Source organism: Entelurus aequoreus, linkage group LG12, assembly GCF_033978785.1.
Source record: "Entelurus aequoreus isolate RoL-2023_Sb linkage group LG12, RoL_Eaeq_v1.1, whole genome shotgun sequence".
NCBI lineage: Eukaryota > Metazoa > Chordata > Actinopteri > Syngnathiformes > Syngnathidae > Entelurus > Entelurus aequoreus.
In genome coordinates, this window is record NC_084742.1 from 58,648,557 (window position 1) to 58,675,868 (window position 27,312).

The following is a 27,312-nucleotide window of genomic DNA, read 5'->3' on the forward strand; positions in this document are numbered from 1 at the left end:
GAACACACACAGTGAGAGGAGTTCAGGTTTGATACTAATCTGCTCCACAGGTCAGGGTGGATGACACGGTTACACATGGGCTGGCAGTAAGGAGGTCAAAAAGGGGGTCAGGTTCATGACGCATGAAGCAACACCAGATGATTGCATCCACCTCCAATTGTACCCAAATAATACACCTCCACGTCCTGTATGATGTATGTCAGTGTTTTTCAACCACTGTGCCGAGATACAGTCTGGTGTGCCGTGGGAGATGATCTAATTTCACCTATTTGGGTTAAAAATATGTTTTGCAAAGCAGTAATTATAGTCTGCAAATGATGTGTTGTTGTTGAGTGTCGGTGCTGTCTAGAGCTCGGCAGAGTAACCGTGTAATACTCTTCCATATCAGTAGGTGGCAGCCGGTAGCTAATTGCTCTGTACATGTCGGAAACAGCGGGAGGCAGTGTGCAGGTAAAAAGGTGTCTAATGCTTAAACCAAAAATAAACAAAAGGTGAGTGCCCCTAAGAAAAGGCATTGAAGCTTAGGGAAGGCTATGCAGAATGAAACTAAAACCAAACTGGCTTCATAGTAAACAAAAACAGAATGCTGGACAACAGCAAAGACTTACAGTGGAGCATCCGAACATGACAATCAACTAGAGATGTCCGATAATATCGGACTGCCGATATTATCGGCCGATAGATGCTTTAAAATGTAATATCGGAAATTATCGGTATCGTTTCATAACTTTTATGGACAGAATTTCTAGGCGCAGTCAAGGCGTTGAGGGGATCTGGTTTGGTGGCTGCAGGATTAGGTCTCTGCTTTTTGCAGATGATGTGGTCCTGATGGCTTCATCAGGCCAGGATCTTCAGCTCTCACTGGATCGGTTCGCAGCCGAGTGTGAAGCGACTGGGATGAGAATCAGCACCTCCAAGTCCGAGTCCATGGTTCTCGCCCGGAAAAGGGTGGAGTGCCATCTCCGGGTTGCGGAGGAGACCCTGCCCCAAGTGGAGGAGTTCAAGTACCTCGGAGTCTTGTTCACGAGTGAGGGAGGAGTGGATCGTGAGATCGACAGGCGGATCGGTGCGGCGTCTTCAGTAATGCGGACGCTGTATCGATCCGTTGTGGTGAAGAAGGAGCTGAGCCGGAAGGCAAAGCTCTCAATTTACCGGTCGATCTACGTTCCCATCCTCACCTATGGTCATGAGCTTTGGGTTATGACCGAAAGGACAAGATCACGGGTACAAGCGGCCGAAATGAGTTTCCTCCGCCGGGTGGCGGGGCTCTCCCTTAGGGATAGGGTGAGAAGCTCTGCCATCCGGGGGGAGCTCAAAGTAAAGCCACTGCTCCTCCACATCGAGAGGAGCCAGATGAGGTGGTTCGGGCATCTGGTCAGGATGCCACCCGAACGCCTCCCTAGTAAGGTGTTTAGGGCACGTCCGACCGGTAGGAGGCCACGGGGAAGACCCAGGACACGTTGGGAAGACTATGTCTCCCGGCTGGCCTGGGAACGCCTCGGGATCCCCCGGGAGGAGCTGGACGAAGTGGCTGGGGAGAGGGAAGTCTGGGTTTCCCTGCTTAGGCTGCTGCCCCCGCGACCCGACCTCAGATAAGCAGAAGAAGATGGATGGATGGATGGATGGTTTCAAAAAGTAAAATGTATGACTTTTTAAAATGCCGCTGTGTACACGGCCGTAGGGAGAAGTACAGAGCGCCAATAAACCTTAAAGACACTGCCTTTGCGTGGCGGCCCAATCACATGATATCTACGGCTTTTCACACACACACACAAGTGAATGCAAGGCATACTTGGTCAACAGCCATACAGGTCACACTGAGGGTGGCCGTATAAACAACTTTAACACTGTTACAAATATGCGCCACACTGTGAACCCACACCAAACAAGAATGACAAACACATTTCGGGAGAACATCCGCACCGTAACACAACATAAACACAACAGAACAATATACCCAGAACCCCTTGCAGAACTAACTCTTACGGGACGCTACAATATACCACCAAACCACTGTGGCTCCCAGTCTGTGGAACGCTCTCCCTGACCACCTGAGGGCACCACAGACTGTGGATGCTTTTAAAAAAGGCTTCAAAACCCTTCTTTTTAAAAAAAGCTATATATATATGCGTGCTAGTAGGCTGTTTTAGTTTTTATTTCTATTCATTTTTATTATCTTTTTAATTTTTTGATACACTGTAGCATTTTGAGGTTGTCCATACAAACAGCGTGCCGGCCCAGTCACATAATATATGCGGCTTTTACACACACATTAGTGAATGCAAAGCATACTTGATCAACAGCCATACAGGTCACACTGAGGGTGACCGTATAAACAACTTTAACACTGTTACAACTATGCGCCACACTGTGAACCCACACCAAACAAGAATGAGAAACACATTTCGGGAGAACATCCGCACCATAGCACAACATAAACACAACAGAACAAATACCCAGAACCCCTTGCAGCACTAACTCTACCGGGACACTACAATATACACCCCTGCTACCCCCTACCCCCTTCCCACCTCAACCTCTTCATGCTCTCTCAGGGAGAGCATGTCCCAAATTCTAAGCTGCTGTTTTGAGGCATATTAAAAAAAATAATGCACTTTGTGACCTCAATAATAAATATGGCAGTGCCATAACTTGAGTTGATTTATTTTAGAAAACCTTGTTACATTGTTTAATGCATCCAGCGGGGCATCACAACAAAATTAGGCATAATAATGTGTTAATTCCACCACTGTATATATCGGTATCGGTTGATATCGGAATCGGTAATTAAGAGTTGGACAATATCGAAATATCGGATATCGGCAAAAAAAACATTATCGGACATCTCTACAATCAACAATGTCCCCACAAAGAAGGATAAAAACAACTGAAAAATGTTTGATTGCTAAAACAAAGTAGATGCGGGAAATATCGCTCAAAGGAAGACATGAAACTGCTACAGGAAAATACCAAAAAAAGAGAAAAAGCCACTAAAATAGGAGCGCAAGACAAGAAGTAAAACACTAAACACAGGAAAACAGCAAAAAAGTCCAAATAAGTCAGGGTGTGACAGGTGGTGACAGTACACCTACTTTGAGACAAGAGCTATACTGATGCATGCTTGGTTATGCTTTAAAGGTCATACCCAACAATTGCGACGACGACTTTTTACTGTCAACTGAGTTACATTTTTTAATGATTTCTGCTGATTTCTCAGGTTTTTTTCAACGCAAAAAATGTGCCTTGGCTCAAAAAGGTTTGAAAAACACTGATGTATGTCAATGAGGCTCATGCACTAGTCACTCAGTTAATTACACATCCACCTCCAATTGTACCCAAATAGTACACCTCCAAGTCCTGTATGATGTATGTCGATGAGGCTCATGCACTAGTCATTAAGAGCAGGCATGCACACGGAGCACAATGAGGATAAAGACGGATCACAGGAAGACGACGTGGTACCTCCCGACGTGGTCGTGGCCCTCCTCCTCCGCCTCTGAGCAGCTGTCAAAGGCAGCACTTTTAGCGTGAGTACACACTGACCCCCCCGCCTGGCGCTAACACCTGTGCTAACACGCTAACATCACCTGGGCGGAGCCTCGTGCTGCGCTCGATTGGGCGGAGTGAGGCGTAAGACCGTAAGTCTTCAACTGTACTAAGTCTTTCAATGCTTGGAATCTGTGCTTTTGCATGATATTTTAGTGACTAGTGTTGTCCTGGTACCAAGATTATTTCGATACTTTTCGATACTTTTCTAAATAAAGGGGACCAGAAAAAATTGCATTATTGGCTTTATTTTAAGCAAAAATCTTAGGGTGTGGCGGACCGGTACTTTTCAGAGGCGGTATGGTACCGAATATGATTCATTAGTATCGCGGTACTATACTAATACCCGTATACTGTAGAACCCTACTAGTTACTATGGTAATGTACAAACCCCGTTTCCATATGAGTTGGGAAATTGTGTTAGATGTAAATATAAAAGGAATACAATGATTTGCAAATCATTTTCAACCCATATTCAGTTGAATATGCTACAAAGACAACATATTTGATGTTCAAACTGATAAACATTTTTTTTTTTGCAAATAATCATTAACTTTAGAATTTGATGCCAGCAACACGTGACAAAGAAGTTGGGAAAGGTGGCAATAAATACTGATAAAGTTGAGGAATGCTCATCAAACACTTATTTAGAACATCCCACAGGTGAACAGGCAAATTGGAAACAGGTGGGTGCCATGATTGGGTATAAAAGTAGATTCCATGAAATGCTCAGTCATTCACAAACAAAGATGGGGCGAGGGTCACCACTTTGTCAACAAATGCGTGAGCAAATTGTTGAACAGTTTAAGAAAAACCTTTCTCAAGAAGCTATTGCAAGGAATTTAGGGATTTCACCATCTACGCTCCGTAATATCATCAAAGGGTTCAGAGAATCTGGAGAAATCACTGCACGTAAGCAGCTAAGCCCGTGACCTTCTATCCCTCAGGCTGTACTGCATCAAAAAGCAACATCACTGTGTAAAGGATATCACCACATGGGCTCAGGAACACTTCAGAAAACCACTGTCAGTAACTACAGTTGGTCACTACATCTGTAAGTGCAAGTTAAAACTCTACTATGCAAGGCGAAAACCGTTTATCAACAACACCCAGAAACGCCATCGGCTTCGCTGGGCCTGAGATCATCTAAGATGGACTGATGCAAAGTGGAAAAGTGTTCTGTCGTCTGACGAGTCCACATTTCAAATAGTTTTTGGAAACTGTGGACGTTGTGTCCTCCGGACCAAAGAGGAAAAGAACCGTTCGGATTGATATAGGCGCAAAGTGGAAAAGCCAGCATGTGTGATGGTATGGGGGTTTATTGGTGCCCAAGACATGGGTAACTTACACATCTGTGAAGGCGCCATTAATACTGAAAGGTACATACAGGTTTTGGGGCAACATATGTTGCCATCCAAGCAACGTTACCATGGACGCCCCTGCTTATTTCAGCAAGACAATGCCAAGCCACGTGTTACATCAACGTGGCTTCATAGTAAAAGAGTGCGGGTACTAGACTGGCCTGCCTGTAGTCCAGACCTGCCTCCCATTGAAAATGTGTGGCGCATTATGAAGCCTAAAATAGCACAAGGGAGACCCCCGGACTGTTGAACAACTTAAGCTGTACATCAAGCAAGAATGGGAAAGAATTCCACCTGAGAAGCTTCAAAAATGTGTCTCCTCAGTTCCCAAACCTTTACTGAGTGTTGTTAAAAGGAAAGGCCATGTAACACAGTGGTGAACATGCCCTTTCCCAACTACTTTGGCACGTGTTGCAGCCATGAAATTCTAAGTTAATTATTATTTGCAAAAAAAAAAAAGTTTATGAGTTTGAACATCAAATATATTGTCTTTGTAGTGCATTCAATTGAATATGGCTTGAAAATAATTTGCAAATCATTGTATTCCGTTTATATTTACATCTAACACAATTTCCCAACTCATATGGAAACAGGGTTTTTAAGTCACAGCAGCGTTTCCACAGAGTGTTTGCAGAGCCTGAAATGTGGGTGTCAGGGACAGACGCGGAAGGAGATTTTTACAAGAAAGTTCTAAAGCTTAGTGATGTATCACATATATCAGATTGTAGGTGTTTTTTTAATTTTTTTACCCTTCACATTCATATTTCGCTGTGTTTGTTGCATTTTTGTTGCATTTGGCTTGATTGTAAAATATGTGGATGGAGAGGGGGTGTGACGTTCATATGTTCTCAATATTCAGGGTTTTATCCTTCATAGAAAAAGAAACAAAATTCCATTACGTTTTTAAGGCGGTCTGTCATAACGTTTTTAGCATTCAATCAGACTTTATTGTGAGGTTTTGTATTAGTTTTCCTAAAAAAATACATATACCGGCCCCCAGACACATTTTTTTTCTCTAAATTTGGCCCCCGAGTCAGAATAATTGCCCAGGCCTGGTCTAAATGCTCGGTTTGTGAAGATGGATGCATTACCCGTGGCGACGAGCAAACTTTGAAGACTTAAGCTGTGCTAATAGACTTGAACGTTCCGCCCAGAAAGGAGACACCGGGCAAGTGATGCTGTCATCGTCCCTCCTCGGGTAACTAGGTTCCGTCATTGACTGTCCAGAAGGGGGGGCGGGGCTTTAGGAAAGGTTACGTAAGAGAAGCAGCAAGGCCTTCTCTGCTGGCCTAACATGACCAGAAATCATGATCATAATTGAAGATGCAATTATGTTTTAATTGACTTCCCCTAAATATGTCAAAGTATTCATATTCTCTTAATGTCATATTATGCTCCTTCCAGTGTTGTTGTTGTTAGCTTAGAGTTTGTATCCAATCAGAATTCAGCTAGCTTATGTTGCCATGCTGTACCAAATCTGCCTTGAGAATCAACAATGTTTACGCACTGTAAGTGAACGGGCACATACAGTTGATAGATAATTGCCATAGCCAATCTAGCTGGCCTCACCTTGAACGTGACATGGACCACAATGGAAACAAGCCTTTTGGCTTTTTGTGCCATCCATTTGCCTTTTTTTAAAGCATTACATGGATTCAATTCTTTAAGATGTCAATAGACTTCTCAATCAATCAATCAATCAATCAATCACATTTACGCGTCCTGTGATTGGATACTCACCGGTTTGAGCCGCGGCGGACCGTTAGCGGATGAATTTGAGAACACATACAAATGATAGATAGTGGCGATAGCCAATCAGATCACAAGTTGTTGTCGGTAGCCTATCTAGGTAGTCTGACGTTAACGAGACTGTGATTGGATACTCACTTGTCACTCCAAAGTGAGTATCCAATCACAAGTTGCACTTTAGCAGGAGGCAGGAAGTGTTGCGCTGTAGCCATACCGGGCTAGCAGAGAAATCCCTTTTTAAACCCACAAAGAACAAAACGTTGATTAGATGGCAGATATATATTTGCAAGGCCTATCTTGCTGATTGTATTGTACCATATGTCCCGGCAAGTAATCTGTGTTCAAAGAACTCCGGCTTATTAGTGATTCCCAGAGCCCAAAAAAAGTCTGCGGGCTATAGAGCGTTTTCTATTGGGGCTCCAGTACTATGGAATGTTCTAGAGGTAACAGTTAGAGATGCTACCTCAGTAGAAACATTTAAGTACCATCTTAAAACTCATTTGTATACTCTAGCCTTTAAATAGACCCCCTTTTTAGACCAGTTGATCTGCCGTTTCTTTTCCGCTCCGCCCCCCTCTCCTTCGTGGAGGGGGGGGCACAGATTCAGTGATCCTGGATGAAGAGCTGGCTGTCCAGAGTCGGGACCCGGGGTGGACCGCTTGTCTGTGCATCGGTTGGGGACATCTCTGCGCTGCTGACCCATCTCCGCTCGGGACGGTCTCGTGCTGGCCCCACTATGGACTGGACTCTCACTATTATGTTAGATCCACTATGGACTGGACTCTCACACTATTATGTTAGATCCGCTATGGACTGGACTCTCACTATTATGTTAGATCCACTATGGACTGGACTCTCACACTATTATGTTAGATCCACTATGGACTGGACTCTCACACTATTATGTTAGATCCACTATGGACTGGACTCTCACTATTATGCTAGATCCACTATGGACTGGACTCTCACACTATTATGTTAGATCCACTATGGACTGGACTCTCACTATTATGTTAGATCCAATATGGACTGGACTCTCACTATTATGTTAGATCCACTATGGACTGGACTCTCACTATTATGTTAGATCCACTATGGACTGGACTCTCACACTATTATGTTAGATCCACTATGGACTGGACTCTCACACTATTATGTTAGATCCGCTATGGACTGGACTCTCACTATTATGTTAGATCCACTATGGACTGGACTCTCACACTATTATGTTAGATCCACTATGGACTGGACTCTCACACTATTATGTTAGATCCACTATGGATTGGACTCTCACTATTATGTTAGATCCACTATGGACTGGACTCTCACACTATTATGTTAGATCCACTAAGGACTGGACTCTCACACTATTATGTTAGGTCCACTATGGACTGGACTCTCACACTATTATGTTAGATCCACTATGGACTGGACTCTCACACTATTATGTTAGATCCACTATGGACTGGACTCTCACTATTATGCTAGATCCACTATGGACTGGACTCTCACACTATTATGTTAGATCCACTATGGACTGGACTCTCACACTATTATGTTAGATCCACTATGGACTGGATTCTCACTATTATGTTAGATCCACTATGGACTGGACTCTCACACTATTATGTTAGATCCACTATGGACTGGACTCTCACACTACTATGTTAGATCCACTATGGACTGGACTCTCACACTATTATGTTAGATCCACTATGGACTGGACTCTCACACTATTATGTTAGATCCACTATGGACTGGATTCTCACTATTATGTTAGATCCACTATGGACTGGACTCTCACTATTATGTTAGATCCACTATGGACTGGATTCTCACTATTATGTTAGATCCACTATGGACTGGACTCTCACAATATTATGCCAGATCCACTCGACGTCCATTGCACCGGTCGCCCAGGGGGGGTCCCCACATCTGCGGTCCCCTCCAAAGTTTCTCATTGTTATCCCATTGGGTTGAGTATTTCCTTGCCCTGATGTGGGATCTGAGCCGAGGATGTCGTCGTGGCTTGTGCAGCCTTTTGAGACACTCGTGATTTAGGGCTGTATAAGTAAACATTGATTGGTTGATTGATTGATTTTCAAGAAGGATATTTAAAGAGAAACTACATCTTGTGAGACGAAGCTAGCTCAGCTGTCCCGGCGATGAAATGGCGAAACTCCAACCAAGCGACTACGAGCGGTACCACTGGCTTATACGGCGTCGAATGGGTTCTACAAATTGTGAGTTCAAATATTCAATTCCTTTATTTTTTCACGTTTACTGTTTTTTGCAATTTTAATTTTGACAGTACCAATTAGATATGTTTTAATTGCTGGTGCGGGTTTATTGATTTTTAAATGTGCCATAAAATTACCCGTTTTGTACACTGTTGACGTGCTTCAATACTCAGTAAATGTGTTCCTGTGTAGTATTTCTCCAGCAATGGTCATGTGGCGACATCAATGATGGTATTTGGAGAGGTCATCATTGTAGTCGCACATCGCTGAAGGCCTAGGTGGGAAACGCACGGCCCGCCACTGAGAAGCAGTATGGATGGAGTGAGATGAGGTGGAAGTACCTGAACGTCCCCTGGTGGAGCGTCTCGCTATCAGGCAGCCTGATGCGGCGAGAAGGCAGGAGGTCAGAAGCTGGTGTTAATACACGTGCACGCTCACGCTCACGCCACGGCCCAGTTAGTCTCCTTCCGTTCAAACGGGCGAAGCGCGACACTCGCCGGCCGCGCGGGACTTACTTGCTCCAGTGGACGCGCCCGCTGATGGTCTGCATCTCGCCCAGCATGGCCAGCAGCAGCGACGACTTCCCGCAACCCACCTGGCCCACGATCATGGTCAGCTGACCTGAGGGCGCGCGCACACACAGGAAGTCAGGATGTTTAGACCACACGTGTAGCCGCCACGCAGGTGTGACGGTCAGCACCTGTCGGGATGCGGATGTTGATGTCGGACAGCGTGGACAGGTTGCTTCCCCAGGTGAAGCATCCGTTGCTCACCTGAACACACACAAGGGAGGTATGACAAAATAAGAGCGTGTCGCTGAATTCCTGTTTGATGATCCGTCACGTCGCTGAATTCCTGTTTGATGATCCGTCACGTTGCTTCCCTCACATTCCTCATCTGTTGGGTTTATTTGTTCCCATTAGGTTTACTTTATCTCAGGCCCCCGCCCTCGCGTTACGCAGCAGATCCTTCGCCGCATGACACTGACCCACAAAGGCATGTCCATTAGCCAAAATAAAAGCACTTGGAGCTGGAAGACAATAGGACAAAAGTATTGGGACAAAGCTCTTTAAAAAAGGGGTCATGTCAGGTTCAAACACTGATGACATCTATCAAACAAGACAAGAGGCAAAGAATTAAATGGAGACATAATTCAATTTGGACTCGATATATTAAGGAGAGTCGCCCGGACATTGTATCCTTCTAAAATCTCCAGCACGCTCTGCCAAAAGGCTGCACTCCTCCTTCTTTATTTGACTTTCTCCCCCCACCTGACCACAGCTGCTTCCAGAGAGAAGTGGGTCGTAAACAGCGCTGCCTTTGGTTACCGAACAGTTCAAAAGAAGAGGTCGTGAAATAGTTCAAAAAGAGTTCGTAAAATACTTCAAAAAGAGTTCGTCTGGAAATTGGGCAGATCCTTGGGCCAGAACAACATCCTTCTGTTGATTACCATGCATGAAAGAACACAGGAACACCATCTTGCTTCCCACCCATACACAGTGGAGTTTTACAAGCCTTACTCTTGGTAGGTTTCAAAAGACAGCCTTTTGTCTTCTTGTCAGGAACACAATGTAAAACAAAGTTTTTGTGATCATTTAGAAACAATTACTCTAACACGTCATATTATGATTTTTTTCCCACATTTAAAACACTTCCTAGTGGTCTACATAACGATTAAATGTGGTTCATGTCAGAATAATTGTATCCAAGTTATCACAAAACTTTGTGTTTCAATGAGTTCCCGGCGAGCAGACAAAAAGCTGTCTTTGATCTTACCAATCAAAAGGCTTGTAAAATTCCACTGTGTAGGATGGGAAGCGACATGAAGGTGTCGGTTTCTTTGATGTATTGTAATCCACAGGAAGATTTTGTCTTGACCAGAGATCTACAAAGCGGAGAGGAAGCAGGACCTGACCCCCCTTCCAGGCACCTTTTCTTTGAACTGTTTTGTAACCAAAGGCGACGGCTGTTTACGACCCCCTTTCCTTTGGAAACAGCTGTTGCCATGTAATCAGGGAAAGTCCAAATAAAAGAGGAGGCGTACAATCTTTCGTCAGAGTGTGGTGGAAGACTGTGCAAAGAGTACAGTCCAGATGTTTCTCCTCAATTGAGCTAAATTGAATTCTGTCTCTGTTTAATTCCTTGCTTCTTTGTCTGTTTAATAAATGTCATCGCTGTTTGAACCTGACAGTTCTTTAAAATGTTGCATAGACTTTGTTTTACAGACCTATCTTCAAGCCAGTTTTTGGCTCCCTCTGAAAACAATCCCTTTTAAAAAGGCAAAGTCACCCCACAATCTCACACTGACGGAACCATCGTCGCCTCCCCGGTGGCCATGTTTTGTAGTTTTTCCCTTTCATTGTGCAATATTGCTTCTACCACCACTAGTTTTGAGTGACTTTCCCCACATGCACAACATACCATATCACAGGTGTCAAACTCAAGGACCGGGGGTCAGATCTGGCCCGCCACATCATTATATTTGGCCCTCGAAAGCCTGGAAATAATATACGTCGTTAAAGTACTTTACATTTTCTTACTAAATGTATTAGTTTTTTCCATTTTGACAGAAAAAAACACATGTACCGTATTTTCCGGACTATAAGGCGCCCTTAAATTCCTTTTTTCCCTCAAAACTCGACAGTGCGCCTTATAACCCGGTGCGCCGAATGGTTTTGCTTACCGACCTCGAAGCAATTTTATTTGGTACATGGTTTTTAATAATAAGTGTGACCAGTCACACATAAGAGATATGTGTAGACTGCAATATGACTCAAGTAAACAACACCAAAATGTTATATGTTCCATTGAAAATATAGAACATTACACACCGCGCTCAAAAATCTATCAAAATGTTTCTAGTAGGACTTTGGTAAGCTATGAAGCCACACCACTTGATGGATTGTACTGTGCTTCAACATAGGAGTATTATTATGGTGTGTGTATAAGGTAAGACATATTATCTGGCGTTTTGTTTCACAATATTATGCAAAATTAACTTTTCTTACCTTCTGGTACCTGCTGATCTAGATTTGGGATCTGCATAAGTCCTGAAAATTTGCGCGCATCCGCCTTTGTAGCCCGTGCCGATACCGTAGTCGATAAGCTTCTTCTTTTTCTCTATCTTCTTGTTATGTGACATTCATCCTCCACTGTTTCCATTTCTAATATAAAGTAGTGTAAAGTTCTTACTTATATCTGTCAGTAAACTCACCATGAAAGCACTAAAACATACCGGTGTAGTGAGTTTACATTATTCACCCGAGGAACTTTAGTTATTAGAGAGTTAAGTTTTTTCACGAGACACATTTCGGGCGTTGTTGTTGCACTAGTGAGCCACGGATGGGGAGATGCTGCTCCGTTATTGATTGAAGTAAAGTCTGAATGTCATTAACACTAGAAGTCCCAGCATTTTTCTGTCTACCTAGAAGACCCAGAGAGGGGTCATTTGGCCCGACGCTTTTCCCGAATACACTAATCACTCATTTTGTTATGGTAATGAGGCTGTTAGGGGCAGTTTGTCTAGGTAGACAGAAAAATTATACATGTGGGAAATGCCGAAAGGAGCAATGGCAGTGCCAGGATTGTGAGTGACTGCTCAAATGTATGTCAGTCACGTTTACATGGACATGGTTTTTCATTCTTTGTAAATATGCTTTTTTCTTTGTAAATTTTTTTTTTAAAACTATTTTTGGCACACAAAAATAACAATTGCTTCTGCAACAACCCTCCACACCAAAACTGGGAAAACAGTTGCTTTTTCATTCTTTGTAAATATGTTTTGTTTTGTATTTTTTTTAACAATAAATGTCAGAGTGTTGATCCCTTCATTCTGTTGATCCTTGCAAAAACACACACAACCTACCTCAGAACTAAAGCTTGAGCTGTAAGGTCCCCTCCCCCACACAGGCTCAAGTGGCCCCCTGCCGTGTGCCACTAACAGCCACATTTTCATAACAAAAGGAGTGTCCACAGGGGGGACTAGGGGTCAAATGACCCTCTTGTGTGTTTTCTAGGTAAAAATGTCAATTGACCCTTCTCTGGGACTTCGCGTGTTAAAACAGTTAGCGCCATCTTTTGACACTTCTTCCACTCCCGTCCTTGCACGCTACACCGCTACAACAAAGATGACGGGGGGAAGACGCTGTCCAAGTGGAGGCACGTAAATAAGATCCGCCCACAAAACGACGGTCAGAAAGTGACCTGAAGATGATGTGTGAAACATCATCTATGCAACATTTTGAGCAAAGAACCACCATTACATGTTATGTAGACCACAAGGAAGTCTTTTACATTTAGAAGAAAATAAAATAAATAAGATTCCTTTAATGTGCCTTATAATCCGGTGCGCCTTATATGTGGAAAAAAAAGATAGAAAGTAGACCATTCATTGGCAGTTCGCCCTATGGTCCGGAAAATACGGTCAATTAAAAATGACCTACATGCGAAAACTAATTTGGGTAAATCTTTATCATACATGGAGACGACAGGGCCGAAAATGTGAAAGAAGGCAAGATCCCATCCCATCCATTTTCTACCGGTTTTCCCTCAGGAGTAGCGGGGGGGCGCTGCAGCCTATCTCAGCTGCATTCGGGCGGAAGGCGGGGTACACCCTGGACAAGTCGCCACCTCATCGCAGGGCCAACACAGATAGACAGACAACATTCACACACGAGGGCCAATTTAGTGTTGCCAATCAACCTATCCCCAGGTGCATGTCTTTGGAGGTGGGAGGGGCCTATCCCCAGGGGCATGTCTTTGGAGGTGGGAGGGGCCTATCCCCAGGTGCATGTCTTTGGAGGTGGGAGGGGCCTATCCCCAGGTGCATGTATTTGGAGTTGGGAGGGGCCTATCCCCAGGTGCATGTCTTTGAAGGTGGGAGGAAGCCGGAGTACCCGGAGGGAACCCACGCAGTCACGGGGAGAACATGCAAACCCCACACAGAAAGATCCCGAGCGCAGGATCGAACCCAGGACCTTCGTATTGTGAGGCAGACGCACTCTGCCACCGTGCTGCCCTGTGAAGGCAGGATTGTTTTATACATTTCTCTGCAATGGGTTGATTTCAAATTTTGGGCACTTAGATCCCTAATAGAGGGGCAGAACGGCGGCCCAGGGGTTAGTGCATGTGCCTCACAATACGAAGGTCCTGAGTAGTCCTGGGTTCAATCCCGGGCTCTGGATCTTTCTGCGTGGGGTTTGCATGTTCTCCCCGTGACTGCGTGGGTTCCCTCCGGGTACTCCGGCTTCCTCCCACCTTCAAAGACATGCACCTGGGGATAGGCCCCTCCCACCTCCAGAGACATGCACCTGGGGATAGGCCCCTCCCACCTCCAAAGACATGCACCTGGGGATAGGCCCCTCCCACCTCCAAAGACATGCACCTGGGGATAGGTTGATTGGCAACACTAAATGGTCCCTAATGTGTGAATGTTGTCTGTCAAACCGTGTTGGCCCTGTGATGAGGTGGCGACTTGTCCAGGGTGTACCCCGCCTTCCGCCCGAATGCAGCTGAGATAGGCTCCAGCGACCCCAAAAGGGACAAGGCACTTCAGTTGTTATTTGTGTTAGAATAATTGTTTCTAAATGATCTCAAAAGCTTTGTATTACATTGAGTTCCTGGCAGAGGGACGGGAGCGGTCTTTGGGGCCTACCAGGAGGAAGGCTCGTAAAACTCCACTGTGACTTCAAAGCGGACAGACGGCAGGATCTGCCCAATTTCCAGACGAACTCTTTTTTAAGTATTTTACGAACTCTCTTTGAACTATTTCATGGAACTCTTTTTGAACTATTCTATGGAACTCGTTTTGAACTATTCTACGACCTCTCCTTTTAAACTGTTCGGTAACCAAAGGCAACGCTGTTTACGACCCACTTCCCTCTGGAAGCAGCTGTGGTCAGGTGGGGGGGGGGGGGGGGGGGGAGAAAGCCAAAATAAAAGAAGGAGGCATGCAATCTTTTGGCAGAGCGTGCTGGAGATACTGTGCAAGGGTACAGTGTGTCTCCTCAATTGAGTCCAAATTGAATTCTGTTTCTGTTTAATTCTTTGCCTCTTGTCTTGTTTAATAGATGTCATCAGTGTTTGAACCTGACAATTTGTGTCGGAGAAGAGATCAACAACAACGGAAGCGAGGCATGAAATTAAGGAGGTCATGTTCTAGCAAACGTAAGAACCGCTCGACAGCGTTTGCCCCCCCCCCCCCCCCCCCACGTGATCCACTGAGAGATGGCTTTCCCAGTCTGACTACTCGCATGGCGGTTTTGACCCGGGCCCAGGTCAGCACCTCGGGGACCGAGCCGGAGCGGTCCGGGCCTCAAGCGAGACCCTCCAAACCAGAAGGCCACAGGATGCTTCCGAGGAGACAATGTCACGCGCTGAGATCATGTGACCAGCAGACACCCCCCCGCCCCTGACTCATTCTTCCTAACGAGCGGGCCGTCGCCGGGCTGGCGGCGTCGCCCCGCGGGGATGGGACAGGAAGAGCCGCCTTCGCTGAGGCCACGCACGGGGCAAGACGTTCTCATGTGAATCCTGAGAAGAGTGCACATGGACGGTCACATGCACGCCCCCCGATAGGAAACAGCTGTTGATGAGCGTCACTTCGTTAGCGTTTCAAGTAGACACTGTTGGAAGGATGCTGCCTCGGTGCACCTTGCATCCATGCTGGACCCACGCCACACCACACCACACCAATCTCAGCTGATTGAAGGTTTAAAGCTGGGGTCGGCAACCCAAAATGTTATAAGAGCCATATTAGACGGAAAAAAACTAACAAAAAAATGTCTGGAGCCGCAAAAAAATTAAAAGCCTTATACAAGACAACACATGATGTAAGTGTCTATATTAGCTGTATTAGCCTACTATCAAAATGACTTTAAAAGTCTTATAGTGAAGGCAACACATGTTGTAAGTGTCTATATTAGTTGTATTAGCCTACTATAAAAATGACTTTAAAAGCCTTATATAAGTGTTATAATGAAGACAACACATGATGTAAGTGCCTATATTAGCTGTATTAGCCTACTATCAAAATGACTTTAAAAGTCTTATAGTGAAGGCAACACATGACGTAAGTGTCTATATTAGCTATATTAGCCTCCTATCAAAATTACTTTAAAAGTCTTATATAAGTGTTATAATGCAGACAACACTATATTAGCATACTATCAAAATGACTTTAAAAGTCTTGTATAAGTGTTATAATGAAGACAACACATGATTTAAGTTTCTATATAAGTTATATTAGCCTACTATCAAAATGACTTTAAAAGTCTTATATAAGTGTTATAATGAAGACAACACATGATGTAAGTGTCTATATTAGTTATATTAGCCTACTATCAAAATTACTTTAAAAGTCTTATATAAGTGTTATAATGAAGACAACACTATATTAGCATACTATCAAAATGACTTTAAAAGTCTTGTATAAGTGTTATAATGAAGACAACACATGATTTAAGTTTCTATATAAGTTATATTAGCCTACTATCAAAATGACTTTAAAAGTCTTATATAAGTGTTACAATGCAGACAACACATGATGTAAGTGTCTATATTAGTTATATTAGCCTACTATCAAAATGACTTTAAAAGTCTTATATAAGTGTTATAATGAAGACAACACATGATGTAAGTGTCTATATTAGTTATATTAGCCTACTATCAAAATTACTTTAAAAGTCTTATATAAGTGTTATAATGAAGACACCATATGATGTAAGTGTCTGTATTAGCTATATTAGCCTACTATCAAAATGACTTTAAAAGTCTTATGTAAGTGTTATAATGAAGGCAATACATGATGTAAGTGTCTATATTAGCTATATTAGCCTAATATCAAAATTACTTTACAAGTCCTATATAAGTGTTATAATGAAGGCAACACATGATGTAAGTGTCTATATTAGCTATATTAGCCTACTATCAAAATGACTTAAATAGTGTTATATAAGTGTTATGATGAAAGCAACACATGATGTAAGTGTCTATTTTAACTATATTAGCCTACTATCAAAATGACTTTACAAGTCCTATATAAGTGTTATAATGAAGGCAACACATGATGTAAGTGTCTATATTAGCTATATTAGCCTACTATCAAAATTACTTAAACATTATTATATAAGTGTTATAATGAAGGCAACACATGATGTAAGTGTCTATTTTAACTATATTAGCCTACTATCAAAATTACTTTAAAAGTCTTATATAAGTGTTGTAATGAAGGCAACACATGTTGTAAGTGTGTATATTAGCCTACTATCAAAATGACTTTAAAAGTCTTGTATAAGTGTTATAAGAAGACAACACACGATGCAAGTGTCTATATTAGTTATATTAGCCTACTATCAAAATGACTTTAAAAGTCTTATATAAGTGTTATAATGAAGACAACACATGATGTAAGTGTCTATATTAGCCTACTATCAAAAAGACTGTGTCGCAGGCTGACGCAAATCTTTGTTGACAGAAATGTTGAAATGTAATATTTATTTTACACATTTTTACAACACTGGAAAACATTAGCAAACTTCTCAGAGGTTGAGAGAACTTCTGGAAATGTCTTAGAATGGAAAAAAGGTATAGATGTGTGTGTCCAAGTTAAAGGAAACGACAGGCTGTCTTCTTCTAGTCACTAGAATCTAATTGTTTTATTACAATATTTGCAAGCTGGGTAAAGTTTGCGGTGGTCTATACCGGCACACAAACAACAATCAGAAATATTTTATACAGATAATGTGTCATGAGATATATATATATAAATTAAATACAGAGGATGTAAGTAAAGGAAATTAAATGAGCTCAAATATAGCTACAAACGATGCATAATGATGCAATAGCATGTTAGCATGGATTATCTTGCAGTCTTGCTCTGACCAAATATGCCTGATTAGCACTCCAACAAGTCAATAACATAAACAAAGCTCACATTTGTGCATTCACGCACAGTATAAATGGTTTGGTGGACAAAATGAGACAAAATAGTGGCGGCGTCGGCGAACGTTGTACATGTAAACAAACTACGGCGAGTTCAAGGACTCCCGTATTTAGTAGGACAAGCTGTCTTCTTCTAGTCACTAGAATCTAATTGTTGTATTACAATATTTACAAGCTGGGTAAAGTTTGCTGTGGTCTGGAACAACATGGCACACAAACAACTATCAGAAATGTAGCCAATATTACATACAGATAATGTGTCATGAGATGTATATAAATTAAATACACAGAGGACGTAAGTAAAGGAAATTAAATGAGCTGAAATATAGCTACAAACGAGGCATAATAATGCAATATGTACATACAGCTATCTTAAATAGCACGTTAGCATGGATTATCTTGCAGTCGTGCACTGATTAGCTCTCCAACAAGTCAATGACATCAACCAAGCTCACCTTTGTGCATTCACGCACAGTATAAATGGTTTGGTGGACAAAATGAGACAAAGTAGTGGCAGCGTCGGAGAAAGTTGTACATGTAAACAAACTCCGGTGAGTTCAAGGACTCCCGTATTTAGTAGGACAAAACGGCACTCGCCAATTACTCTCATCATTTAGGCGTGTTTAATATAAACAGTGGGATTTCTAACAATTAGGAAGGTTTGTGTCATGTTTGTCCTCCTACAGAAACCATATTATAACAAAAATTATCTTTTTACATTTTCATACAGTTTTAAAAAAGCTCCAGGGAGCCACTGGGGCAGTGCTAAAGAGCCACGGGTTGCCGACCCCCGGGTTAAAGGCTTTCTTTTCAACAATTTGAAAGATCTCCTGACCTTTACAGCCACATCCTCCGTCTCGCTGGGCCTCATCTGCCGCCTGGACGGCTGCTCGTAGTTGTCCATCTGGTACCGCAAGGGCTGCTTCCTGTTGATGGCTTTGGTCTTCGGGACAGGACCACGTCGTGTTTATGGGGGAGAGAGACAGAACATGGAACTCATAAATCTGCTCGGTGGACTCACGGGCGACCGGGGATGGGTACCGACCGAGTTCTGTCGGTACTACCGGGTACCGACTCACGTGAAATTAAACAGTACCATAATCAGATACCTTTGTTGCACGTGACGTCACGTTCTGTGACAGGCTTGGCACCGGCTTAAAGGCCTACTGAAACCCACTACTACCGACCACGCAGTCTGATAGTTTATATATCAATGATGAAATCTTAACATTATAACACATGCCAATACGGCCGGGTTAACTTATAAAGTGACATTTTAAATTTGCCGCTAAACTTCCGGTTCGAAACGCCTCTGAGGATGACGTATGCGCGTGACGTAGACCGGCGAACACGGGTATGCCTTCCACATTGAAGCCAATACGAAAAAGCTCTGTTTTCATTTCATAATTCCACAGTATTCTGGACATCTGTGTTCGTGAATCTGTTGCAATCATGTTCATTGCATTATGGAGAAGGAAGCTGAGCAAGCAAAGAAGAAAGTTGTCGGTGCGAAATGGACGTATTTTTCGAACGTAGTCAGCAACAACAGTACACAGCCGGCGCTTCTTTGTTTACATTCCCGGAAGATGCAGTCAAGATGGAAGAACTCGGATAACAGAGACTCTAACCAGGAGGACTTTTGACTTCGATACACAGACGCCTGTAGAGAACTGGGACAACACAGACTCTTACCAGGATTACTTTGATTTGGATGACAAAGACGCAGACGTGCTACTGTGAGTATGCAGCTTTGGCTTCTAAACATTTGATCGCTTGACCGTATGTGCGCAACTTTTTTTTGCGTATGTACGTAACTTTTTAAAAATATATAAGCTTTATGAACCTTGGGTTAGGTGAACGGTCTTTTGGGCTGAGTGATTGTGTGTGTTGATCAGGTGTTTGAATTGTATTGGCGTGTTCTATGGAGCTAGGAGCTAGCAGAGGAGCTAGGAGCTAGCATAACAAACACGCAGGTGTTTTTATGCAGGATTAATTTGTGGCATATTAAATATAAGCCTGGTTGTGTTGTGGCTAATAGAGTATATATATGTCTTGTGTTTATTTACTGTTGTAGTCATTCCCAGCTGAATATCAGGTACCGTGAGTATGCAGCCTTGGCTGCTAAACATTTGACAGCTTGACCGTATGTGCGCGTCACGTACGTAACTTTTTAAAAATATATAAGCTTTATGAACCTTGGGTTAGGTGAACGGTCTTTTGGGCTGAGTGATTGTGTGTGTTGATCAGGTGTTTGAATTGTATTGGCGTGTTCTATGGAGCTAGGAGCTAGCAGAGGAGCTAGGAGCTAGCGTAACAAACACGCAGGTGTTTTTATGCAGGATTAATTTGTGGCATATTAAATATAAGCCTGGTTGTGTTGTGGCTAATAGAGTATATATATGTCTTGTGTTTATTTACTGTTGTAGTCATTCCCAGCTGAATATCAGGTCACCCCCGGCTCTCACAGCATCTTCCCTATCTGAATAGCTTCAACTCCCCACTAGTCCTTCACTTGCACTTTACTCATCCACAAATCTTTCATCCTCGCTCAAATTAATGGGGAAATTGTCGCTTTCTCGGTCCGAATCTCTCTCACTTCATGCGGCCATCATTGTAAACAATAGGGAACTTTGCGTATATGTTCAACTGACTACGTCACGCTACTTCCGGTAGGGGCAAGCCTTTTTTTTATCAGATACCAAAAGTTGCAATCTTTATCGTCGTTGTTCTATACTAAATCCTTTCAGCAAAAATATGGCAATATCGCGAAATGATCAAGTATGACACATAGAATAGATCTGCTATCCCCGTTTAAATTTAAAAAATTCATTTCAGTAGGCCTTTAAGCGGTATCGGTAGCAAAATGTATTCCAATACTTTTCGGTACTTTTCTAAATAAAAGGCACCACAAAAAAATGTCATTATTGCAGGGGTGGGCAATTAATTTTTACCGGCGGCCGCATGAGCAACCCAAGCACTGCTGGAGGGCCACATCGACAATATTTCAATTCAATTTTGCTCAATATTATTTTTGATATATACCGTAAGATAAATAATAATAATAATAATAATAATTAATAATAATAATAATACTTTCATTTAACCTAACTTAACTTTAAAACCAAAAGCACTGCTTTGGAAATCATTTGTACCCCTTTCAGAGATTTAGTTCCCCTTAAACATCCTCATGTTGCACAATGAAATGTAAGCATAGGATGAAGTCTGTATTCCTGTAACTTTCTCTAGTAACAGCATTCCATGATTAATATCAATAAATTCACATTAATAATAAATGACAGTAAAATAAGCACACGTATGACTGAGGAGTCATAGTGTAACTTTGTGTGGTGTTTGTGTTGTCCGACTTTTTGTGTGGCCATAAACGCACCAGGGGTTTGGTGCTATGCGTGTTGGTGACAGATGACAAGTTGGTTTTGGCCTGGTTTGTACGGCAGCAAATGACTAGTTTTTCGAGATAGAATTGTTTTACTCATGTTTTTGGTGTGGTTATGGCCGAATATAAACAGTTTTGCTCAATAAAGTGATCGATATAATTCCTGGCCTCGAAGCATCTCGATAGACGTTACAATAATTGAACGGTGTTCAATTGAACGGTGTTGACGAACACCGTTAGAGTGGTTTGTTGTCACTGTCTCTCAAAGTTGCATTGCAAAATTACACAGAATAAATGTGTTTATTTTGTTTAGAATTCAGATGGGATTTGATTTGGTGCGCGGCATATAATTGCTGTGCGCAGAGGACGCTTGAGCAGTGCGCAATTGCGCAGGCGAGCACCTTAGAGGGAACGTTGCTTGGCAGTCCATGTCTTGTTGAAAACACGCCATTCCTCATCAACTTTTCTCTTTTTAGCGTCTCATCACTTGTCGCTGTGAACCTTCACTCACAGGTTACACACGGACATACGCCCATAAATAACACTTTTCAAAATAAAAGCAGCACAGTTGTATTGCGTGCACAACATAGACGTTTTTTCAACTTTATTTTGTAATTTGTGATTGCCGCTGTTCACATTCACTCACAATCACGCATGCGCATGCGTCCACACGGAAGTAATACAAATAACGCTTTTCAAAACAAAAGCAGCCCCGTTGTATTGCACAGTCGACATAGATACTTTTTTAAATGTATTTTATAATTTATGATTGGCCTCACGCGGGCCGGACAGGGACGCACAAAGGGCCGGATGTGGCCCGCGGGCCGCAGAATGCCCAGGTCTATCAGACTGCGTGGTCGGTAGTAGTGGGTTTCAGTTAATTTGCCCAGGTCTGTGCTAGATGCATCAATTGTGTGCGTGCACAGTGCACACTCACCAGCCCAGGGTGCTTTTTGGCGCCCTCCGAGGGCACGGCCATCTCTCCGTTCCGCCAGCTGTCGTCTCCGATCTCGTCGCTCTGGAGGAACTCGCCCAGCTTCTGCACACTGCGACCAACACACTTGTCTAATTCTGCCTAGCAACAAGAGAGGTGGTGGGAAGAAGGCAGACCCACCTGACGAGCGCCTTGACGGCGAACCTGACGACGGTGGAGAGCAGGAAGAGCGGCGTGACCAGGATGTTGAACAGCGCCAGAGCGGCGAAGGCCTCGGACGGACTCGGACACCTTTTGTTGATGATGTGATGCACGACGAAGGTCTGCAGGGAGTCGTCGGAGGTGTTCATGCAGAACTTCAAGTGGGGACTGTGGATGTGAAGAGCAGCTTACCACCAGCACCGCGGCGATGGGAATAGCAGCGTTCATGAAGACTGAAAAGGCAAGAAAAGATCATGAATGTGAGCACGTCGCAACCGCCATTGTGTGGTCTTCTCACTGGACATGGACGTGTAGAAGGCAAACGTCTTGAGACTCTTCAGCTCCTTGCCCCGCGTCTCCTCCACGCTGCCGCAGAAGATGTTCTCCCAGGCGTACAGCTTCAGCAGCTTGATGCCCTTCAGGATCTCCGTGGTCTTCTTCAGGCGATCCGTGGAGTGCTCCTGCGAGACAAACGCTCAGGGGGTTTATGGAGTTACGTCGTTAAGGGAAAGGCCGGACCCGCCATGACGCTCACCAGCGTGCTCTTCTGCGTGTCGGCCAGCTTGGTGGCGATGAGGTACTGGACGGGAGCCAGGAGAACGATGACAGACGCTCCGATGATGGCGCTCCAGCCCAGCAGGTAGTAGAGAAGAATAACACCCATCACGATCTACGAGGAGGAGAAGTTCCTCATTGAAGTTGACATTTTGACTGCCGTCGGTGGTTTCTTGAATGACCTGCACAGGCATGGCCCACAGGTTCGGGCAGAGGAAGAGGAACCACATGAGCTGGTTGGTCTCTATGGCGACCAGGTTGTTGATCTGACCCAGCGTCATTTCCCCCATGGACATGTTGGAGGTGGACAGATGCAGGATTTTGTTGTAAATCATCGCCTGGTAGGAGATAGAAGACATGACACCTTCAATGGACGGGCGGGACGCCACGGCCAACGTTGAACCTCATCAGTTCTCAGTCGTCAAAAGTGCTCGATGTGCACTGTTAGAGGAATATACCTTACAAATTGTAAGTAAGTACTGTATTTTTGTTAGAATAATTATGTATATATTATCACACAACTTGTATGCTATCCAAAAGATTGCAAGCCAGTCTGGTATCAGTGTTTGTGTCCAGACTCGGCCTGCTGACTGCCAAGGCCGAACACCGCCGTGACGCAGACGGAGCAGGGACAAGGCGATATCACCAGCGTCAACACATTTGCATTTTTTGTATAATCATATATTGTGTCTAACTGGAGTTGTCGAGATTACCCCCTTCCCTCAGCGACAGCTTCAGTGATGTAAACAGGGACCTCCCAAATAAATACAGGAAGCACGCGGGCTGGACTTTCAGAACATAGTTTGGATCTATAACTAGAATCCAGCCCAAAACCCGTATCTCCTCATTGAGCCAAAATTGAACTCTGTCTCGGAATGATTCCTTGCTTCTTGTCTGTTTAATAAATGTCATCAGTGTTTGAACCTGACAATTTTCCGGACTATAAGGCCCACTTAAAATCCTTTCATTTTCTCAAAACTCCACAGTGCGCCTTATAACCCGGTGCGCCTAATGTACGGAATAATTTTGGTTGTGCTTACCGACCTCGAAGCTATTTTATTTGGTACATGGTGAAATGATAATTGTGACCAGTCACACACAAGAGATACCTGTAGACTTCAATATGATGGCAGTCACACATAAGAGATATTTGTAGACTGCAATATGATGGCAGTCGCACATAAGAGATACGTGTAGACCGCAATATGATGGCAGTCACACATGAGAGATACGTGTAGACTGCAATATGAGGGCAGTCACACATAAGAGATACGTGTAGACTGCAATATGATGGCAGTCACACATAAGAGATACGTGTAGACTGCAATATGATGGCAGTCACACGTAAGAGATACGTATAGACTGCAATATGATGGCAGTCACACATAAGAGATACGTGTAGACTGCAATATGATGGCAGTCACACATAAGAGATACGTGTAGACTGCAATATGACTCAAGTAAACAACAGCAACATTTTATATGTTCCATTGAAAATATAGAACATTACACACGGCGCTCAAAAATCTATTAAAAAGGTTTTAGTAGGACTTTGGTAAGCTATGAAGCCACACCGCTTGATGGATTGTACTGTGCTGATCTGTATTTGGGATCTGCATAAGTCCTGAAAAATTGCGCGGGTCCGCCTTTGCAGGCCGTCGATAAGCTTCTTCTTTTTCTCTATCTTCTTGTTATGTGACATTCGTCCTCCACTGTTGCCATTTCTAATATAAAGTAGTGTAAAGTTCTTACTTATATCTGTCAGTTAACTCGCCATGAAAGCACTAAAACATACCGGTGTCATGAGTTTACATTATTCACCCAAGGAACTTTAGTTATTAGAGAGTTCCGGTCATACGGTTTTTCACGAGACACATTTCGGGCGTTGTTGTTGCACTAGTGAGCCACGGATGAGGAGATGCTGCTCCGTTATTGATTGAAGTAAAGTCTGAAGGTCATTAAAACAGTTAGCTCCATCTTTTGACACTTCTTCCACTCCCGTCCTTGCACGCTACACCGCTACAACAAAGATGACGGGGAGAAGACGTTGTCGAAGGTGAGCCACGTAAATAAAACCGCCCACAAAACGGTGCATCCTGAAGCGACTGTCAGAAAGTGACTTGAAGATGATGTGTAAAACATCATCTATGCAACATTTTGAGCAAAGAACCACCATTACATGTTATGTAGACCACAAGGAAGTCTTTTACATTTAGACAAAAATAATAATAATAAGACTCCTTTAATGCGCCTTATAATCCGGTGCGCCTTTTGTATGAAAATAGACCTGAATAGACCCGTACATCGGCAGTACGCCTTATAATCCGGTGCGCCCTATGGTCCGGAAAATACGGTAAGTAAGTAAATGTTATTTATAAAGCGCTTTTCACAGATACAATCACAAAGCGGAGGAGAATATTTGAGCTCGGCACACGTCAAGTTAACTTTCAGTTTCGCAAAATGGACAAAAGCATGAGAGGAGGGCGTCCAGTTTTGGAAATTGCTCCAACCTTGTGTCACTCTCTCAGCGCTGGTCTTACTATTGTTTGCATTTACTTACTTATTTACACTTCAATTCTTGTCACCTCTCATCATTGCCCACACTTTTTCTGCAGGCCAGCTACTTTTAAATGGACCAAGTGGAGGAGATCTACCTCATTCATATACATCATTTTTAAGACCCTTCTTAAAACCCATTTTTATTCACTGGCTTTTAACCCAGCATGAGACTTTAAACTGTTTTTAACTTTTAACTTTTTTAACTGCTTTTTATCTAACAAAATTGTTCTTAGGGTAATTTTGTATTTGCTTTTTAATGTGTATTTTACTTCTGTTTTAAATTTTATTTTTTAGTCTGTCCTTTGCCTTTATTTCTTTGTGGTGTACAGCCCTTTGTCTTTCAACTGTGGTTGTTTTTAAAGGGCTTTATAAATAAAGTTGGTATGGTATGGTATGGTATCATTTATTTGTATTTAATTATGAAAGAGAGGTTTTTGTTAACAAGTTAAATGTATTTAATGATAATACAAGCATGTTTCTTTCATGAAGACAAGAATATAAGTTGGTATGATTGTGATGACTTGCATTGATTGGAATCAGACAGTAGTGATGATAACCTCCACTTTTTCTAATGGAGGAGGAAAAAAGTCCTCCTTTCTGTCCAATACCACATGGAAGTGCTTGCTTTTTGTTTGTCCAGCTCCCATACTCCTTTTTATACACTTTACATTGGCGAGCTTGTGCGCGCCAGCTTTCTGAGACTCTTATTTGGTCAGCGCAGGCAGGATGGAGCAGGGCTTTTATTGTGAAGACAGGAACTGTGCGTTCGGCCTTTAGAGTTTTGACGGCAGGTACGGCGCGAGGGTCTGTTGAAATAAAAAAGTGTTTCTCGCCTTCCTGTCGGTCGTTTTTTCTTAGTAATGATCTGGCAGCAGCCGGCGTCATCTCACAAGACCCTCGGGTCCTGTGAATGTTTGATTTGATTTGATATATTTTTATTTTAAATATGAAAAAAAAACAATAGCCTCCTCAAAACACACCTCTTCAAATCTGCTTTTAACTTGTGATTAGTGTTCTATTGTCTTGTAATGTCCCGTCTTGTAAAGGTCCAGTGTTATTATGTATTTTACAATGTACTGCTTTTAAATTTCCTGTATTTTATATTATTACTTTGAACTAGGGATGTAACTGTACGTGTATTTGTATTGAACCGTTTCGGTACGGGGGTTCCGGTTCGGTTCGGAGGTGTACCGAACGAGTTTCCACACGGACATATTAAGTAGCGTAACGCAGGTTGTGTAAACAATGCACATCGAGGCACAACACTCGGCATGCTAGCAGCTAACGGGCTACGATAGACTGACCATACGTCCCCTTTTCACCGGACATGTCCTCTTTTGCGGAGCTGTCAGGGCGGAGTTTCTTAAATGCCTCAAATGTCCGGCATTTTGAGTTAGGGCTGCGTGTATTTTCAATGTACGTTCAGGGTTAAGAAGGGGTTAAAAACAAAACAAATTGTGCACGCAGCAGCATTGGTGAGGGAGGGGCAGAGACAGAGAGAGAGAGAGAGAGAGAGTTATGATAAACGCGCATGCGTCGCCAGGCTCTGCTTTTTATCCATAGATTTATCACATTTAATTTTTTATTCTCTATACCAGGGGTGTCAAAAGTGTGCCCCGGAGGCCATTTGTGGCCCACAGCTAATGTTTTAAAGGCCCACGGCACATTCTAAAAATACTATTCAAATAAACAAAAACATAAGAAAAGTGAAATAAAAAAGCTTAAAGGTTAAATGTAATTTAGAAAAAGTTGCAATGTTGACTAATAAAACAAAACTGTTTTTTTTCCTTTGAAAATGGCATTGTTCAAAACATAATATTGAATCAAAATCAA

General features: G+C 43.0%; 1 protein-coding gene across 6 annotated transcripts in view; it reads right to left on the reverse strand.

The window, feature by feature from the left end:
- The window catches only part of abcc9 (ATP-binding cassette, sub-family C (CFTR/MRP), member 9), a 105,223-nt gene that overhangs the window by 47,292 nt on the left and 30,619 nt on the right, over positions 1 to 27,312 (reverse strand). For 3 of the 6 annotated variants that reach the window (XM_062066312.1, XM_062066314.1, XM_062066313.1), the window contains exons 10-20: positions 23,103 to 23,258; positions 22,901 to 23,035; positions 22,664 to 22,826; positions 22,558 to 22,598; positions 22,345 to 22,487; positions 22,168 to 22,276; positions 18,672 to 18,779; positions 9,597 to 9,669; positions 9,412 to 9,517; positions 9,238 to 9,276; positions 3,463 to 3,504 (exon numbers count right to left, since the gene is read on the reverse strand). In XM_062066312.1, coding sequence (XP_061922296.1) covers positions 3,463 to 3,504; positions 9,238 to 9,276; positions 9,412 to 9,517; positions 9,597 to 9,669; positions 18,672 to 18,779; positions 22,168 to 22,276; positions 22,345 to 22,487; positions 22,558 to 22,598; positions 22,664 to 22,826; positions 22,901 to 23,035; positions 23,103 to 23,258 — 1,115 coding nt within the window. The remainder of the gene's footprint in view (positions 1 to 3,462; positions 3,505 to 9,237; positions 9,277 to 9,411; positions 9,518 to 9,596; positions 9,670 to 18,671; positions 18,780 to 22,167; positions 22,277 to 22,344; positions 22,488 to 22,557; positions 22,599 to 22,663; positions 22,827 to 22,900; positions 23,036 to 23,102; positions 23,259 to 27,312) is intronic. The other 3 variants (XM_062066316.1, XM_062066317.1, XM_062066315.1) reach the window with 2 other exon arrangements.